This window comes from Ogataea angusta (genome assembly GCF_019207475.1).
Source record: "Ogataea angusta isolate 61-244 chromosome Unknown 61-244_NODE_5_length_850226_cov_91.758892, whole genome shotgun sequence".
Taxonomy (NCBI): domain Eukaryota; kingdom Fungi; phylum Ascomycota; class Pichiomycetes; order Pichiales; family Pichiaceae; genus Ogataea; species Ogataea angusta.
This window is the reverse complement of record NW_025065219.1, coordinates 668486-684270: the sequence shown is the minus strand read 5'-3', so window position 1 is coordinate 684270 and position 15785 is coordinate 668486. Positions and strand designations below refer to the sequence as shown.

At 54.6% G+C, this 15785-nt stretch overlaps 13 protein-coding genes across 13 annotated transcripts; 5 read left to right on the top strand and 8 right to left on the bottom strand.

The window, feature by feature from the left end:
* Positions 1-212: 212 nt before the first annotated feature.
* Positions 213-1143, bottom strand: KL928_002936 (uncharacterized protein; the record flags this gene model as incomplete). Its single annotated transcript, XM_043203467.1, has 2 exons — positions 213-743; positions 1105-1143. 2 exons carry the CDS (start codon positions 1141-1143, stop codon positions 213-215), a joined length of 570 nt encoding a protein of 189 aa, XP_043060090.1.
* Positions 1144-1683: 540 nt separating this feature from the next.
* KL928_002935 (uncharacterized protein) lies at positions 1684-3519 on the bottom strand (the record flags this gene model as incomplete). The annotated part of the gene is made up of 2 exons (XM_043203466.1): positions 1684-3095; positions 3477-3519. The coding sequence occupies 2 exons, from the start codon at positions 3517-3519 to the stop codon at positions 1684-1686; spliced, it is 1455 nt and encodes a 484-aa protein (XP_043060089.1).
* A 143-nt stretch (positions 3520-3662) lies between these two features.
* KL928_002934 (uncharacterized protein) lies at positions 3663-5432 on the top strand (the record flags this gene model as incomplete). Its single annotated transcript, XM_043203465.1, has 1 exon — positions 3663-5432. The coding sequence occupies one exon, from the start codon at positions 3663-3665 to the stop codon at positions 5430-5432; it is 1770 nt and encodes a 589-aa protein (XP_043060088.1).
* Positions 5433-5496: 64 nt separating this feature from the next.
* KL928_002933 (uncharacterized protein) lies at positions 5497-6355 on the bottom strand (the record flags this gene model as incomplete). Its single annotated transcript, XM_043203464.1, has 2 exons — positions 5497-5522; positions 5629-6355. The coding sequence occupies 2 exons, from the start codon at positions 6353-6355 to the stop codon at positions 5497-5499; spliced, it is 753 nt and encodes a 250-aa protein (XP_043060087.1).
* A 24-nt stretch (positions 6356-6379) lies between these two features.
* KL928_002932 (uncharacterized protein) lies at positions 6380-7327 on the bottom strand (the record flags this gene model as incomplete). Its single annotated transcript, XM_043203463.1, has 1 exon — positions 6380-7327. One exon carries the CDS (start codon positions 7325-7327, stop codon positions 6380-6382), a length of 948 nt encoding a protein of 315 aa, XP_043060086.1.
* Positions 7328-7588: 261 nt separating this feature from the next.
* On the bottom strand, positions 7589-9083 carry KL928_002931 (uncharacterized protein; the record flags this gene model as incomplete). Its single annotated transcript, XM_043203462.1, has 2 exons — positions 7589-8377; positions 8463-9083. 2 exons carry the CDS (start codon positions 9081-9083, stop codon positions 7589-7591), a joined length of 1410 nt encoding a protein of 469 aa, XP_043060085.1.
* A 28-nt stretch (positions 9084-9111) lies between these two features.
* Positions 9112-11217, top strand: KL928_002930 (uncharacterized protein; the record flags this gene model as incomplete). The annotated part of the gene is made up of 1 exon (XM_043203461.1): positions 9112-11217. One exon carries the CDS (start codon positions 9112-9114, stop codon positions 11215-11217), a length of 2106 nt encoding a protein of 701 aa, XP_043060084.1.
* Positions 11218-11239: 22 nt separating this feature from the next.
* On the bottom strand, positions 11240-12067 carry KL928_002929 (uncharacterized protein; the record flags this gene model as incomplete). Its single annotated transcript, XM_043203459.1, has 1 exon — positions 11240-12067. One exon carries the CDS (start codon positions 12065-12067, stop codon positions 11240-11242), a length of 828 nt encoding a protein of 275 aa, XP_043060083.1.
* A 121-nt stretch (positions 12068-12188) lies between these two features.
* Positions 12189-13517, bottom strand: KL928_002928 (uncharacterized protein; the record flags this gene model as incomplete). The annotated part of the gene is made up of 1 exon (XM_043203458.1): positions 12189-13517. The coding sequence occupies one exon, from the start codon at positions 13515-13517 to the stop codon at positions 12189-12191; it is 1329 nt and encodes a 442-aa protein (XP_043060082.1).
* Positions 13518-13597: 80 nt separating this feature from the next.
* KL928_002927 (uncharacterized protein) lies at positions 13598-14053 on the top strand (the record flags this gene model as incomplete). The annotated part of the gene is made up of 1 exon (XM_043203457.1): positions 13598-14053. The coding sequence occupies one exon, from the start codon at positions 13598-13600 to the stop codon at positions 14051-14053; it is 456 nt and encodes a 151-aa protein (XP_043060081.1).
* Positions 14054-14182: 129 nt separating this feature from the next.
* KL928_002926 (uncharacterized protein) lies at positions 14183-14461 on the bottom strand (the record flags this gene model as incomplete). The annotated part of the gene is made up of 1 exon (XM_043203456.1): positions 14183-14461. The coding sequence occupies one exon, from the start codon at positions 14459-14461 to the stop codon at positions 14183-14185; it is 279 nt and encodes a 92-aa protein (XP_043060080.1).
* Positions 14462-14575: 114 nt separating this feature from the next.
* Positions 14576-14933, top strand: KL928_002925 (uncharacterized protein; the record flags this gene model as incomplete). The annotated part of the gene is made up of 2 exons (XM_043203455.1): positions 14576-14606; positions 14668-14933. The coding sequence occupies 2 exons, from the start codon at positions 14576-14578 to the stop codon at positions 14931-14933; spliced, it is 297 nt and encodes a 98-aa protein (XP_043060079.1).
* A 123-nt stretch (positions 14934-15056) lies between these two features.
* Positions 15057-15779, top strand: KL928_002924 (uncharacterized protein; the record flags this gene model as incomplete). The annotated part of the gene is made up of 1 exon (XM_043203454.1): positions 15057-15779. The coding sequence occupies one exon, from the start codon at positions 15057-15059 to the stop codon at positions 15777-15779; it is 723 nt and encodes a 240-aa protein (XP_043060078.1).
* Positions 15780-15785: the final 6 nt, after the last annotated feature.

Here is a 15785-nt window from a genome sequence, read left to right as displayed (position 1 = left end):
GCTCGACGTCGGTTCCTCAAATCTGCGGGTGTATTGTTTTCTCAATACAGTGCCGAACTATGCGAGTCCAACGAGAGCTCTGTGTGTTCTGGATTTTGGAGGCCCCCGCCCTATAATTATATTGCGGGCAGTTACTACCGGCCTAACAGACAAGACGTAAGCTATCAGTCTATCGAATGTGCCCAGATCGACAAAAAAGGGGTCTGTATTAGCTAGTAGGCGCCCAAAACGAGATGAGGGCCCTTTCTAGGAGCTCTAGAAGGTGGACGGAGAACTTCTCCCGCGTCTTCTGGAGCAATCGTCGGTTTATAACACCGGGAAAATAACTTCAGATCGCGCAAGAAGCAGATACGCGAGCGATGACCATCGTGTGGAAACCTGCAAGGTGTGTCCGTCTGTGGTACATGAGCTGTCAAGGTGACAGAAGGAGAATATTGGGGGACACGCTGTGCGAACGAACGGCTGAGGCAAGGCTGTAGGAGCTGTTGTTTTAGCCACGAACACCTGGCTTCCGAAAACACGCTCTCTCGATGGTGGAGTGATAATAGCACTGCCAGCATACATGCCCTCTTTCGCACGCAGGACTCCGCTCCGGCACAGTCGGGCTTGGACACAGCACTCCGGACCTGTCGCTCGACATGTTTACTTTCGGCTATGCATCTGCAGCCATCTGCGGATAAATGATACCCTAGATTTTTTTCCGAATCGGCGAGTGCAAGATCGTGCTGGCACGTCAGCAAATTCTAGAACAAACCAGCCCCGTGGGACACCACAAGTGGAGACTCCCCGTCCCCGTCGAGGCGGCACATTTGGCACGTTTGCCATAACGCAGGTAGATTATTCCGTGGCGAGATTCACCAGCGTGCACCGTGACATACCCCACTGCGCGAGTGGTTCGACTACACTGTTGACGTCATTGCAAACGGGTGCCAGCGCGTTAGAGGGCGTGGTGGAAAAAGTGGAATTATCCGAACTAGTGCGATTCTAGCCTCCGCACTGCACGGCGCCGATCTTTTTTGTAAGAATTTCGTAATGGTGGGGTTTTCCATTGTTTGGATTTTCTTATTCAGCCATTATTAATGGGCAAACGGAGTAAACCCTGACGCGGGCCACCACAAGTGGGAATTCCAAAGAAATCAACATTGTTTCGCCAGCTGCACAAGCACCCCAAAATGTAGCGTCTACAAAAGGCCACGCGTCTGTTTTCAGAACAGCGACAATACGGTCACTCCCGCGACTGGGGAAATGTGGGGCCCGCCGTGCACGGCGTTGAAAGGGTTTTTTTCCGAGAAACACTCGTCGAGAAAGGGAGACAAATGTGCAAAAGCTGCTAGAAGACTGCCCACAGCGAACAACCCAGCCCATCCCACACCGTAACGAAGACCTCCCCCGCTGATTCCACCCTTCCCACGAAAAAATTTTCCATATCCTTGCTGCATGCAGCTCAACAATAGGCCGGATTTTTCTCCCCACCTTTTCTGAAAAAAACCTGGGGGCTATTGGATGTCCATTGTTTACCTCTGCTATAAATACGTGTGTGTCCCCAGCGTTTTCCCCAGAATCCAATCAACAAATACGAAAATGGCTGGCGGCAGTATTGCTGGTGTGGCAGGAACTGCTGACGTGAACAGAGTCGAGGCTCCCTTGACTGTCAAAGCTTATCTTATGTGCGCCTTTGGTGCGTTAGGAGGTATCCTCTTCGGATACGACTCCGGTTACATTTCCGGTGTCATGGGTATGGACTACTTTATCCATGAGTTCACTGGCAAAGTGAAACAGGGCGATAGCGATCCGTCTTTTGTCGTTCCCTCTTCTGAAAAATCCCTTATCACCTCTATTCTTTCTGCAGGTACCTTCATTGGTGCCGTGTTTGCTGGAGACCTGGCCGACATGCTCGGAAGAAGAACCATTATTGTGACCGGCTGCGGTATCTACTCGGTCGGTGTTGTGCTCCAGATCGCCTCCACCACGGTGGCTCTGCTTTCCGTGGGAAGAGTCATAGCTGGTCTTGGTGTTGGTTTTGTTTCGTCCGTGGTCATTCTGTATCTGTCTGAGATTTCGCCAAAGAAAATCAGAGGTGCCATTGTTTCCGGCTACCAGTTCTTCGTCACCATCGGACTGCTGCTCGCGTCCTGCGTCGACTACGGCACCGAGCACAGAAACGACTCCGGCTCCTACAGAATTCCTATTGCTCTGCAACTGATCTGGTCCATCATCCTCGGAGGTGGACTGCTCTTGCTCCCAGAATCCCCTAGATACTACGTCCTCAAGGGCAAGCTCGACAAGGCCGCCAAGGTGCTCTCCAGACTCAGAGGCCAGCCTGTCGACTCCGACTACATCCAGGAGGAACTCGCCGAGATCGTGGCCAACCACGAGTACGAAAAGAGCGTCATTCCAACCAGGGGCTACTGGCAATCGTGGGGAGCCTGCTTCACCGGCGGACTCAGAAAGGCCTCGTCGAACCTCAGAAAAACCATCCTCGGAACCTCCATGCAGATGATGCAGCAATGGACCGGTGTCAACTTCATCTTCTACTTCGGTACCACCTTCTTCCAGCAGCTCGGCACCATCCACAACGAGTTCCTGATCTCCATGATCACCACCATCGTCAACGTCGTGTCGACTCCTCTGTCTTTCTACACGATCGAGAAACTCGGCCGTCGTACGCTCATGATCTACGGTGCCGCAGGTATGGTTGTGTGTCAGTTTATCGTGGCCATTGCCGGTACCGTCGACGGCGACAACCAGAAAACCGTCAGTGCCATGATCGCCTTCATCTGCATCTACATCTTCTTCTTTGCTTCGACCTGGGGTCCTGGAGCCTGGGTTATTATCGGAGAGATTTTCCCATTGCCAATCAGATCCAGAGGTGTCGGTCTGTCGACCGCCTCCAACTGGCTGTGGAACTGTGTCATTGCCGTCATCACCCCTTACATGGTTGACGGCGACAAGGGCAATTTGGGGGCCAAGGTGTTCTTCATCTGGGGCTCGCTGTGTGGCTGCTGTCTTCTGTATTCCGTGATGCTGATTCCAGAAACCAAGGGCCTGACTTTGGAGCAGGTCGACAAGATGCTGGAGGAGACCACCCCATGGACCTCAGCCAGATGGAAGCCTCACTCCACCTTCGCTGCCGAGATGGGTCTTGCCAAAGACGACGACAAGGGCGTCACCCACGAGCTCAAGGAGCACGCCAGCGTTGAGAGTGTATAGGCGTTTAGTATGTATACTACGGCTAATATGACATTATGAGCGATATGAGGGGGAAAACTTTTGGGGCCTCCATTTCTGCTATGCGAGGTGAATGGTCCAAAATTCGGCCAATTCCAAAGCACTCTTTTAGTGCAAGGGCTCCATGCAGTGTCCGTAGCTGGTTTCCGGGCTGGATATTGTGGTGGCCAGAGTTTTTTTGCAGACTCCAGGCAGAGTTCTCCGTTATTGTGGCATATATAGGTTGCAGATGTCGAAGGCGGAAGCACGTGGACTACTTATCGTTTCCGAGCCTTGTCGGCAAACGGTCATGATATGGACTAGATCAAGCCTGAGAGCGGGAAATTCGCAAAAGATGTGCTGTTTTGATAACTACAAAACCTCGTGCTGTAGGGCCTATTTATGCTACCCAGCTCTGCACCTTTTTATTTTTTCACCTAAAAAATTAATCCATCATGAGCAACAGGGCAATTCGAAGATTGCAGAGAACGGAGCTCGAAACAGCGTCCGATGACGAGCCCGAATATGTGCCGCGGCGCGCGGCGAATGCATTTGCATTGCTAGGCAACGAGAGCGACGGCGACGAGAGCGAAGAACAAGAACAGGATAAAGAACAAGATATAGCACAGGAACCGGCACCAAAGCCCCAGCCGGCCAGTAAAGGAAAGAAGCCGAAGAAAAAGAAGTCGCCGCCGCCCGAGGACGATGACATCGATGCAATTCTCGCACAGCTCAAGATCAACACTCAGACTACTGATCAGGACGAGCCATCCGACAACTTTGCCGGGCCGTACGAGAACTTGGTCGACGGTGCGCCTGAATTGACCGCAGCACGGCTAAAAAGTGCCCTTCCGCTGCTCCAGTTTGATCCGCGCGACCTGGACCCAGACCGAGAGTTTGAGGCCGTTTTCGGCAAACTCTCGTCGGCGGCCGTGGACGACGCAGACGCCACGCCGTCCATGTTTGTGAGTCCGGACGTGTTGAAGCAGATCAAGCTGCTGAGCAAGCGCGTGCGTGGCTGGTGTGGCCGAGACCGCCGCTCGATCCCGGGAACTTCCCGCAAGCTGGTGATGTGCAAGATCCGCGACGATTGGATCCCAACGCCCAAGAAGCCGCTGTCGATGGAAATGGTGCCTGGCAGCACCCATGATTTCTGCGTTGTAGAGACCCCGGCCTACCCACGGGCAATTACCACGCAGTTCTACATATACACTGTCATCCATCCCGACCATGAGGCTTTAATTCATCTGCTCCAGCAGCACCCGTACCATCTGGAGACAATTTTGCAGGTGACGTCGATTCTCCAACGCCAAGGGGATAACTCGAACACCAACGGGCTCATAGAGCGGGCACTTTTCGTTTTTGATTGGAGCTTGCGAACCAACTTCCAGCTCGGGAACGGTGACTGTCGCTTGCCGTTTGAGTATTTCCTCAACAGACAGTGCTATCTCACAGTGTTCAAATATATCACCGTGCTGACCCAAAAATCCACCTTCTACACGGCCCTCAACTACTGCAAGCTGCTGCTGTCGTTCGACCCGGCCGGCGACCCGTATGGAGTCAGATACTTTATTGATTTTTACGCCGTGATGGCCGGCGAATTCCAGTATCTGGTGGACCTGTGCAATAGCTTTCTGGTCAAGACCTATAAGGAGTGGCTAACTCCGCCGCTGGCATACTCTCTTGCCATCTGCCAGTACAAAATAGACCGCACGGCTGCTGCAGAGGCTCTTTCCAACGCTTACGATACATATCCCTACACAGGCGAGATGCTACTCCACAAATTGGCCGCACACAAAGAACCATCTTCCAGAGTGTCCGATTACATCAAGCTGGCAACGGCGGTGTACTTGACTCGCGTGGAATCGATGCTCGAGGGGACAGAATGCCGGGCGTGGCTGGTGGCCGAGCTGAAAAAGACTGTCCAGAAAGGCAAAAAGGCCGGTGGGCAGTTCGACAAGAAGAAGATCCCAGACAACTTGCTCCGTCACGTGATCCTGTCGAACGAGACGAGTGCGATGGCGCGCATTCCTGCGCAGTTCTGGAAAGACCATGAGATCTTTGAATTTGACGTGCTGCCGCCAAAATCCGGTCAAGGAACCACCATTTTTGACCACATCGACCAGGCCCGTGTGAGCAATGCCATCATCCATCAGAGCATGGAGCAGGAGGAGGAGAGGCAGATTGCAGAATTAATTCGCCGCACCGCAGAGCAGGACAATTAGATCACAGATAGACCCTGCTGGATGGTGTGTGCGACGAGACTGTCACCCAGGAACAACTCGCCTGTCATGATGCATTTGCTGTCGCCGCAACTGAGGCTCTTGACGCCGTGCACGAGCCATTCATTGTCTGCAACAGGCTCTCTAAAATATATAATGTGATCCAGCGAAACGGAGATTTTCGTCGTCATCAATGGACGCATGTTTAGCCGCATGTTGGTGTTCAGATAAAAGTAGTCTGTGAGGTACGCTGTGATGCCCCATCTCTGGATCTCGTTGGCTGCGGGCAATTTCGGCCGCAATTTGTACCACAAGGTGCGTTCAGAAACGGGCAATTTTTCCTCTGTCTCTGAGACCTTCCCCAGATCAAACATGTGTGGTGGGAACTGCCACTCTATGGGCTCGTTATTATAGAAGTGTTTCAGGTCATGAAGCTCGCTTTGGCGGCCGTTGGATTCTGCCCAAAGCTCGAAGGCTGTGTTTTGGTCGACCAGCCCATCCACAGCGGGCGGTTTTCGGTGATGGTGTAGCTGGCCGGTGACTTTACCTGCCGTGCCCTCCAGCAGTGTCTTCTGGATCGTGCACACTGCGTTGAAGGTCAATTTTTCACCCTGGAACAGCCGCACCTCCTTCACCTGGTAGTTTTTGCTCACCTTGAGGTCCTCTACTCTGTACACGAGCGGCACGTCGGGCTGTGCTGCGGCTAGAAAGTGGCAGTGGATCGAGAGCGGTTTCCATTTGCCGCACTGCTCAGTCTGCAGCGCGGCCACCGTGGCCTGCGCAGCAAGCGCTCCCCCGTACAGACCGCGGCCTCGAAAGGGAACCGCCATGTGCGCGTCGTTCACAAACACGTTGTGCTGCGTGGGGCGCAGGTCGAGGATGTTCTTGAACGCGCGCGTGGAGTACCTGCGGGCAGTTTTCAGCATTAGCGTATATTAAAAAAAGTCTATTTACACCAGCCACACCATAACCATTCCGACAGCGGCCACCAACCCGGTGGCCACGTTCTTGCCAGCGGCGTCGTGGTATGTGGTGACTGTCGAGGCCACGCTGGCCGAGTACGAGGATGACGAGCTCAGCGTGCTCTTGGTGGTGTGGGTGTGCCTTGTGAGCGTGTTAATTTTGGTCGTTTGTGTCGTTGGTGGGGGCACGTAGGTGCTCGATGTGTTGGCCGTCTGTGTGCTATTGAAGTGGTAGCCGGTAAAGGTTGGGGCTGGGGCCGTGGTGGAGGTCAGTGGCGCGGCCGTGGAGCCCGGAATGACGTTGTACTCGGTGATCACAGTGCTATGGTTGCCGATGACAGTTGTGTAAGAGGACAGCGACTCTGTCACGGTTTGGACGGAGCATTTTCCGCCCGGGCAGGTGGTGGTGACGAGCGTGGTGAGCTGTGGCAGCGACGAGGTCTCTTCCTGGACTAAACTGACGGTGGCAGTGAGGTAGTACACGTGCTCGTCTCTCTTGGAGTTGGAAGCGGCGTCGCCGATGACAACGGCGAACGTGGCGGTGAAGACGCGGTTGTAGACGTTTGTGGCTTCAGGCGACACGAACTGGAGCACGTCGGCGCTGCTGAGCGACGAGAACGGCGTGGACACGACAACGTCGGCGGCAGAGGCGGTGGAAAAGTCCTGGATTCCGGATTTCACAGCGGCGGGACCGGCCAAAATCTCGGCGGTGCCCGGCACCCACTCAAAGTTTGACGTTTTGCCGATCGAGACAAACGAGACAGAGTCCCAAGGGCCGAGCTCTGTGGGCACGTAGATGGCGAACCGCGGCAGGTCGTTTTCGAGGTATCCCTGGATCCACGGGGTCGGCGTTGGCTGGGCCGTGGAGGATGTATTGGTGTAGATTCCGGAGGCAGAAGCCACGCAGAGCAGGAGAACGAGAGAAAGACACAACATGGTGGGGAAGAGGGAGAAGAGAGCGGGTTTATATAGACGTGGGACAGGCCATGGCTGGGTCTGTTTACTAGCCGATTTTGCGAGCCCAATAATGCGTTCTGCCAAAACGGATTATTTAGAGCCAGCCCGGTGCCTGAAAAAAACCAGCCAAAATAGTTTGGCCCCACAAACCGGGCACTAAAAAAACCAGCCTTAAAAAAAATAAAAAAAAATTAAATCAAGCCACCAGCTTATTTTAGTTATTTTATTTATTAGTGTCGATTAATACTGCTGCAGCTCCTTGTGCGTCATCTCGTACTTGATCCAGTTCGGCAGACAGTTCTGGCGGTGCACGTCCTCGGGCGCAAAGTAGCCAGAGTCCTCGGGCGCCGTGCACTTGTCCGAGTTGGGGATCGACTTGTACGGCGCGTGGTGGTAGCCAATGTCGCGGAACCAGTGGATCTTGCTCTTGTCCTCGAACAGCGCCACCCCCACGGAGTGCACCGGCGCGTCTCCCCATCTCTCGTAGTAGAACCCGCCCGCGGCTTCCAGAGCATCAAACCATCTCGAGTACGCCTCTCCCCGGTAAAAGTCCATGTTGGCGATCTCAAAGTTCGACCAGAAGTGGCACGTCGAGTACCCGTTGGCCAGCTTGGTGTACTCCGGGTTCTGCACCGAGTCGGTCAGCCACCGGAACGCGCCGTTCGGGTGCACGTACTGCGGGTTCTTCTTCACAAAGTCCAGCGTCACCGGCCACAGCGACTCCACCGTGAGCGGGTCGTCGTACAGCGAGATCGTGAACCCGTACGTTTTGTCGTTGTCCTCCATGAACTTGAAGATGTCGTAGTCGATCGAGCAGTAGTAGTCTGTGTTGGGCTCGAATCGCCAGTACCACTTGAACTTCTTGAGACCTTCCAGCCGGTAGAACCAGCCGGAGTTGAAACGGCACATGTTGTGGTAGCTCTCCATGTCCGCGTACTGCACGCCGTTCTCGATCAGTTTCTGGATCCCCGCCTTCTCCTTCTCCGGGTCGATGTTGGAGGGTTTCTTCCAGATCTCGGCCGGAATGATCTCAAAGTACACCTCGCCCGAACAGTGTCTGCGGACCGTGTCCTTGAACTCCTGCGTGAACTCCTCGTCGCCGATGAACGTGTACGGATAGTGGAAGTTGTGGTTCCAGGTGTTTTCGATCTGCCGGATCGTGTGCACGATCGCCTTGAGCTCCTTGTTCCTCACCAGCGTCAGCATCGTCGCGTTCGCCCGCGGATACTCGTCCTTCGTCAGCACCCGCTTCAGCCCCGTCTCGTCGTACACCACGTTGTACGTCAGCTTGGCAAACTTCGGCTCCGTCACCTTTTTCGAGTACACCTCCCTGTAGAAGTCCATATTCTCCTCGACGATGTCCTCGCTCGTGCTGTTGTATTTCGACTGGCCAAACTCGAGCACCTGGACGATCTCGTCGAACGTCAGCCTGCCGTCGTGGTTCGCGTCCACGAGCTGCTCCTGCTGCGCGCCCTTGCCCGTGCCCATCAGCTTCTCGTTGAATTGCAGCCCGTACTTGCTGATCGACGAGGAGTACCGATTCAGCCGGTTGACGCGGTTGACCGTCGGGTGCAGCTCGCGCAGCGGTTCCGCCGACGGCGTCCGCGACAGCGCAACGAGCGCCACCACGAAAATCACGGCCGCTATCAAATATCTCGTGGACTTGTGCATGGCCATGGTCTACACGTAGATTATTTTTTTGTATTTTTTTCCTGCTCATTTCACTCTCTCCCATCTCTGCACCATCTTTCTTCCGAAGGCAAATGCCCATCTTCAAGCTATCGGCCACTTTGCAAGGCCACGAGGACGACGTGCGCGCCTTGTGCTCGCCCGACCCGGACACGCTCGTGTCCGGCTCCCGCGACTCCACCGTGCGTGTGTGGCGGCGAATTGACCCGCGTCGGTGGTCAGAGCCCACCATCAACTACAAGTCCGCCAAGTTCGTCAACAGCCTGGCTTGCTACAAACACGCCGGCGAGACGTTCATAGTGAGCGGCGGCAACGACGCGCTCGTCAACCTGACACTCGTCGACGCCACGTTCGACTGGGTCGACCCGGCGTACGTCCTCGTGGGCCACCAGAACAACGTGTGTGCGCTCGCGTGCAAGGACGGCCTGATCATGAGTGGCTCGTGGGACAGCACCGCGAAGGTGTGGCGCAAGGACGGCACCGTGGTGTACGAGCTCAAGGGCCACGAGAACTCTGTGTGGGGGGTCCAGCTCGTGTCGGCGACGCAGTTTGTCACGTGCGGGGCAGACCGCACGATCCGGGTCTGGAACGGCGCGACACAGGTGCGGCAGTGGGTCGCCCACACAGACGTCGTGCGCGACGTGCTTGTGCTGCCCGACGGCACCCTCGCTTCGTGCTCCAACGACACCACCGTCAAGCTGTGGACGCTGGACGGAGACCTGCTGCAGACGCTCCACGGCCACCAGAACTTTGTGTACTCGCTCGCGGTGCTGCCGACGGGTGAGCTCGTGAGCTCCGGAGAAGACCGCACGATCAGGGTCTGGGACAGGGCCGGCACGTGCGTCCAGACCATCACGCTGCCCTGCATCTCTGTGTGGAAGGTGATTGCGCTCGAGAACGGCGACATTGCGGCCGCGTCGAGCGACGCGCAGGTGCGCATCTTCACGAGGGTCGGCAAGCGGGTCGCCGCGCGCGAGCTGCTCGACAAGTTCGAGGCAGATCTCCAGAACTCCACCGTCAACGACTCGGTGTACAACGTCAACAAGGACACTCTCCCGGGCAGAGACTCGCTGAAACAGCCGGGCACAGGCGAAGGAGAGACCCGGATGGTCCGCACCGAAATCGGCACCGTCGAGGTGTACCAATGGAACGAGTCCAAGTGGAGCAAGGTCGGCGAGGTTGTGAATTCCACTTCGACAGACAAAAAGAAAGAGTTCAACGGCCAGTTTTACGACTACGTGTTCGACGTCGACATTGCCGACGGGCAGCCGCCGCTGAAGCTGCCGTACAACACCAACGAGAGCCCGTATGCGGTGGCAGACAAGTTCCTGCTCGACAACAACCTGCCGGCCTCGTACTCGCAGCAGGTGGTGGACTTCATTCTTGCCAACACTGGCGGCGCCAGTCTGGACCAGCAATCGGGTCCTGGCTCCTCGGAGCCGTACCAGGACCCAGCGTACCAGAAACAGGGCATTTTGCCTCAGACAGAGTACTTGCAATTCTCGAAACTGGACGAGACCAAGATCCGGACCGGGTTCGCGAAACTAAACGCCAAACAGGCTGTGCAGAACCAGATCGAGCCTGTGGAGTTCGAGACGTGCATGAACTGCCAGGACTTCAAGCAGCTGGCGATTCTGGCCGGCCAGATGATCTCGAACTGGGACGCCAGCTCCAAATTGCTTGGGTTTGACATTCTGCGGTTCACCATTCTGCACACGCCGCCGTTCGAGACGCTGTTCGAGCTGATCAAGATCGGGCTCACGTCGCAGTCGCCCAAGGTGGTCATGATGACGATCCGACTACTGGTCAACATCTTCAGTGCGAAGCAGTGGGGGGAGCGCGTGTTTGCGGACCCGGACCTGATGGATGTGATCTTTTTGGACGACATCTTGGACGCTCTCAAAATAGAGAAGCTGATGAGCATCACGGTGGCCACGTTTGTGCTCAACTACGCCGTGTTCATCCGCAAGCTGCGGGACCAGACGCTGTACACGAAGCTCGCGGCCGTGATCAACAAGTTTGGCGTCGCTCTAGCCCGCGACGAGGAGTCCGCGTACCGGCTGTTGGTGGCGATCGGCACTCTCAAGCCGCTGGGCACCAAGATAGACGCCGCCGTGACCGCCGAACTGCAAAAATACAAAAGCCCGCGTTTCGACGCGCTCTGGACAGAAATCAAATAGACGGATTATGACATTTATTGCTCTATTTGGTAACTCCCTTCTCTGCAAACGCAGACACCACCTTGTTGTAAACCTCCTCCACAGGCTGATTGCAGCTGACCTTGACCACGCGGCCCTGTTTGTCGAAATAGTCCACCACGGGCATGCTGGTCTCCAAAAACGTCCGGAACCGTTTCTTGATGGTCTCTAGGTTGTCGTCTGCTCTTCCAGACGTCTTTCCTCTCTCGAGCACTCTGTGCAGCATGACTTCCTCCGGACACTCAAAGTACAGCGTCAGCTTGCTCTTAACTATCAAATCCTCGAAAGAAACGGCCTGGTCCATTTTTCTGGGGAACCCGTCGATCAGGAACTTGGTTTTCTTGTTTTTCGAGTATTGTTCCACGATCGCGTTCTTCAGCAGATTGATCGTGATCTCCTGCGGCACAATCAGCCCCTCCTTGATGTAGTGTGCTATCAGCGAGCCGTACTCGGAGTTTGGGTTGGCCTGTTCGGCCCGCAACAGGTCGCCGGCCGAGAGATGGACAAAGTCGTAATTCTTCACCAGCTTGGCGCACTGCGTGCCCTTGCCGGAGCCAGGGCCGCCTAGCACAAATATCACGTCGATGTCGGATTCCCTGAACAGCGGGCCGGTCGGGTCGATGGACGCCCTTGGCGGCTTGCTCGTCGAGTTGAGGTTGTAGTAGGTGACACCAATGGCCAGCCCTCCAAGCAACAACAACGGGTAGAAATGCTTGGATGTTTGCTGCTGCGACGAGTAGAATCGCGTACCTCCCGCCTTCAGAGCGGGCACCGCACGCAGAGCTCTGTGGCCCACGATTATCCTCCTAGAAGGTGCAAACAGTTTCAGCATGACGAAGTTCAACTCGTTTTTTTTTCTAATTATTTTTTTTTTTTGTTTTCGCTACGTTATCACAATAATAGTATATACACAGGGCTGTGCAGAGTAACGTCTAATTGCTACAACTCTATAATCACCATCTCATCATCGACATGTCGTTTCTCAGTCTGTTGTAATCGAACAATGCCTCGATCTGTCCCGTACCAGCAACGGCAATGTCCTGGTCGTACAGGTATTTCTGGGCCCACTGCGACACCTTCTTGTGCGACACGTCGTCGACGGACTTGATGATCTCGGCCTCAGACTCCTCGAAGCCGTGCAGGAAAGTGTTTGTGGCCAGCTTCTCGGCCTCCTGGGCAGCCGTCTTGGCAGGAGAAAGCAGCTTCAGCTTGAGAGCAGCCTTGCCCTGCTCCAGCTCCGTCTCCGTGAACGTGCCCGCAGAGAATCTGTTCCAGTTCTTGAGCGTGAAGTGCACCACCTCGTCCAAGTATTCGATGTGCTCGGTCTCCAGGTAAGCACCCCACAGAGACACGTCCGAGTAGCCAAGCGAGAAGTGGTCGAACTCGTCCGTCATAGGGTTGGCGTTGAAGAACTGGGCCAATTGCGAGCCCTGGAAGCTGGTGTACAGGCCCTTGGCTTGGTACAGGCCGTTGATTTGGGCAGCAACAAGACCGGCGTAGTAGTCTGCAGCCGATGGGGCAGGACCCTGGGCAGAGATGGCAACGTGCGCGGCTGGCAAGGTGTCGTCTCTGAGTCTGGCATCGGATCCCAAGAAGTGGAATGGCTCGAACGCCGGCTTCGATCCCTCGGGAACAGACAGCTCGGAAGCAAGCTTGACCAGGTCGTCGTGTTTGGCCTCGCCAACAGACACAAGGGCCAGGTTCGAGGCCACAAACTGCTTGCCCAGGAACGACTTGAGGTCCATGGACTCCAGAGTGGCCAGGGTGTCGGCCTTACCGTGGGTTGGCAGAGCAAGGGAGGTTCCCTGGAATGCGGTGGAAATCATGTGCTCGATGACCATAGGCTTTGGCTTGGTCTCGAAGGCCTCGGCGAACGCGGAAGCCTCTGCGGCCTTGTCTTTGATGTAGGACTCGTTTTTCAGCAGGGTCTCGAGGTTGGCAACAAGGTTCTTGACGGTCTTGAAGGCCTCCTTGGCGTTACCCTTGGCGAAGGAGGTGACGGCCAGTCCGGTGACTTCCTTGGCGTTGGAAGAGCTGACCTCGACACCAGACAGCGCGTAGGCCTCGCTAGCAGCCTTGGACGAGGCAACCACGGATCCAACCAGCGTCGAAACACCAGAATTGAATGGGTTCTCGGATCTGGAACCAGAGTTCAAGTACAGACCAATGGACGAGGAAGACTGCGGGCCGGGCTTGGACACAACAGTGAGGCCGTTAGGCAGCTTGGTGACCACAGACTTGGCCACCTGTCTTGATGAGGAGAAGAATCTTCTTGACAACATTGAGAAACAAGGAAGGTTGGAAGAGTTGTGGATATTTTTTTTTCGAGCAGAGCGGGCCAATCAAATTTTCATTAATATTAATGGCTGCTGGTGCAGAGATGACGGGACGCTGGCTCATAACTTTTTCCACCGCGAGAAAAAAAAAACTCCAAACCATGTCGGAGCTCATCAAAGTCGTCAAGGCCAGCCGGCCGCTGAAGCGGTTTCCGCAGCCCGTGAGCCTGCCTACAGGGTTTGTCAACACGCGTATTTTGCGGGACAACTTCAAGAGACAGATGGCTGCCGAGCACGAGGTGACCAGCAAGGCGCTCAAGTTTATTGCTAGAAACGCGGCGCTGCCTCAGAAAATGAGACTCGAGGCGCAGATCCAGCTGACGGCCATGCCAAACTACACCAGAATGAACCAGGTGCGCGACCGGTGTCTGGAGTCCGGAACGGCGAAAAAAATCATCAAGCCGTTCAGGGTCGGCAGATATCAGTTCAGACTGATGGCCAAGGAGGGCGAGTTCCCGGGCGTCAAGAAGGGTGTTTGGTGATGTGTACATAGAGTTATATCAAAAGTTATGAGTGATGAAATTAGCGGGTATTCTATACTCATATATACCCAGTATTCCTGCGAGCGAGATGCGAGAGTCCTAGTCCGGCTAGAACAAGAGAGCCAAAAATCAGTCCTCTCTGTACGAGATTTTCTTAGCCAGCTTTCTGAGCTTCGCGTCCGCCTCGTCGGCCTGAACGGTTCCTGGGTTGCTCATAACAAACATTCTCCTGGTCTGCATCGACAGCGGGTCCTGCTGGACAATCTTCAAGCGGTATTGAGCAAACGACTGGAAGTGGCCACCAGGAGCCTTGATGGCGTTTGCCGCCTGCGCTTGGACCTCCTTCTCCTTCTCGAACAATCTGATAGCTGTGGTGGTGAATCTTCTGACTGACAATCTCAAAGACATGCTGCTTGAGTTTGAAAGGACCGGACGCTGAGTTTTTATATTAATCAGATTGAGGGGGTATGGAAAGTTTGCACACCCCTCGTTTTATTGTGCACATGCATAAGATTGGAAAAAATGGTCACGGATTTTTTCAGTCTCACTATCAGTCTGCTTCGGCTATCGTAAGTTTTTAGGCGAAGGACAGCAAAGCTCCCGTAATTTGGCAGAAAACACCCCATTTTTCTTGGAGATAAGGTTTCGTGACCATGTGCAAGATGGGGTCGTGGTCATCGCCGAGATTAGTCATGTTGTGTTCTCCTCAGTCTCCTCATTTTGTTTTGGTTTCGGAGTCTCCTCAGTTTTTCGGATTTACAGCCTAGCTATCCCGTATGCCGATAACTCAGACGGGCCTGAGCAAAGGTTGGCGTCGGTGTGGCTTTTTGCTTGCTCTTATCTCCATGTGGACAGCAAATTCACAGAGTTGCTGACTTAGCTCAGTTGGGAGAGCGTCAGACTGAAGTTCTGAAGGTCCTGAGTTCGATCCTCAGAGTTAGCAATCTTTTTTGCTACTTTTTACTTTTTCGTGATATAACCACATATTTTCTTGTTCTTGTTCATGGAGGACGAGTTTGACGATTTCGGCGAGTTCGAGGAGTTCGAACAGCCGCCACAGCAGACTGGCGCGGACTCTTTCATTTTTGCACCAGAAAACGGCTCTGTTGAGGAACTCGGCCGCATGATACACAGTCTGCTGGGGTCTGTCCCGTCTCGCGAGCCCGCCGTCGACCTACATCTGGACCAGAGGTGTCAGGATGTTTACCAGAGACTCACGCTGCCGCCAGTGAACCTCCAGCAGGTGAATTGGAAACGCTCGTTTCTCCGAAGACGGCTTCTTATGAGTCTACGTATTCCTATTGATCTGGACGAGGTTCTTCCCTCTAACTCGAAAACCAGGAAAGCCAAACTCTACGACAACAACGCGTTAGCGGGACTGAAGAACAACGAGCTTTCCAAGCTGGAGGAGCGAATTGCAAAGCTTGCAATTGATAAAATGGAGAAAGACAAGATACTAGAGTCGAGTGCCGCTGTTCTGGAAAGCGTGCACCAGAAAGTCCAGCCGGAGTCGTTTTACCGCGCTGCGGCGGAACGCGGTGAGCTGGACAGCAAGGCCCAGGAACTGGAAAGTGTGCGCGACGAGCTGCTGAAAATAGCGTGCAGTCTGAACCTGCGTTTAGAGGAGCTCAAGCAAGACAACGAGATCTACTCAATGTACGTGGAGAATCTTGTTGGAAATACACAGAAGCGCAGAAGAGAGGAGAAGAAGGGCGATCTCAAGTGAACGGTG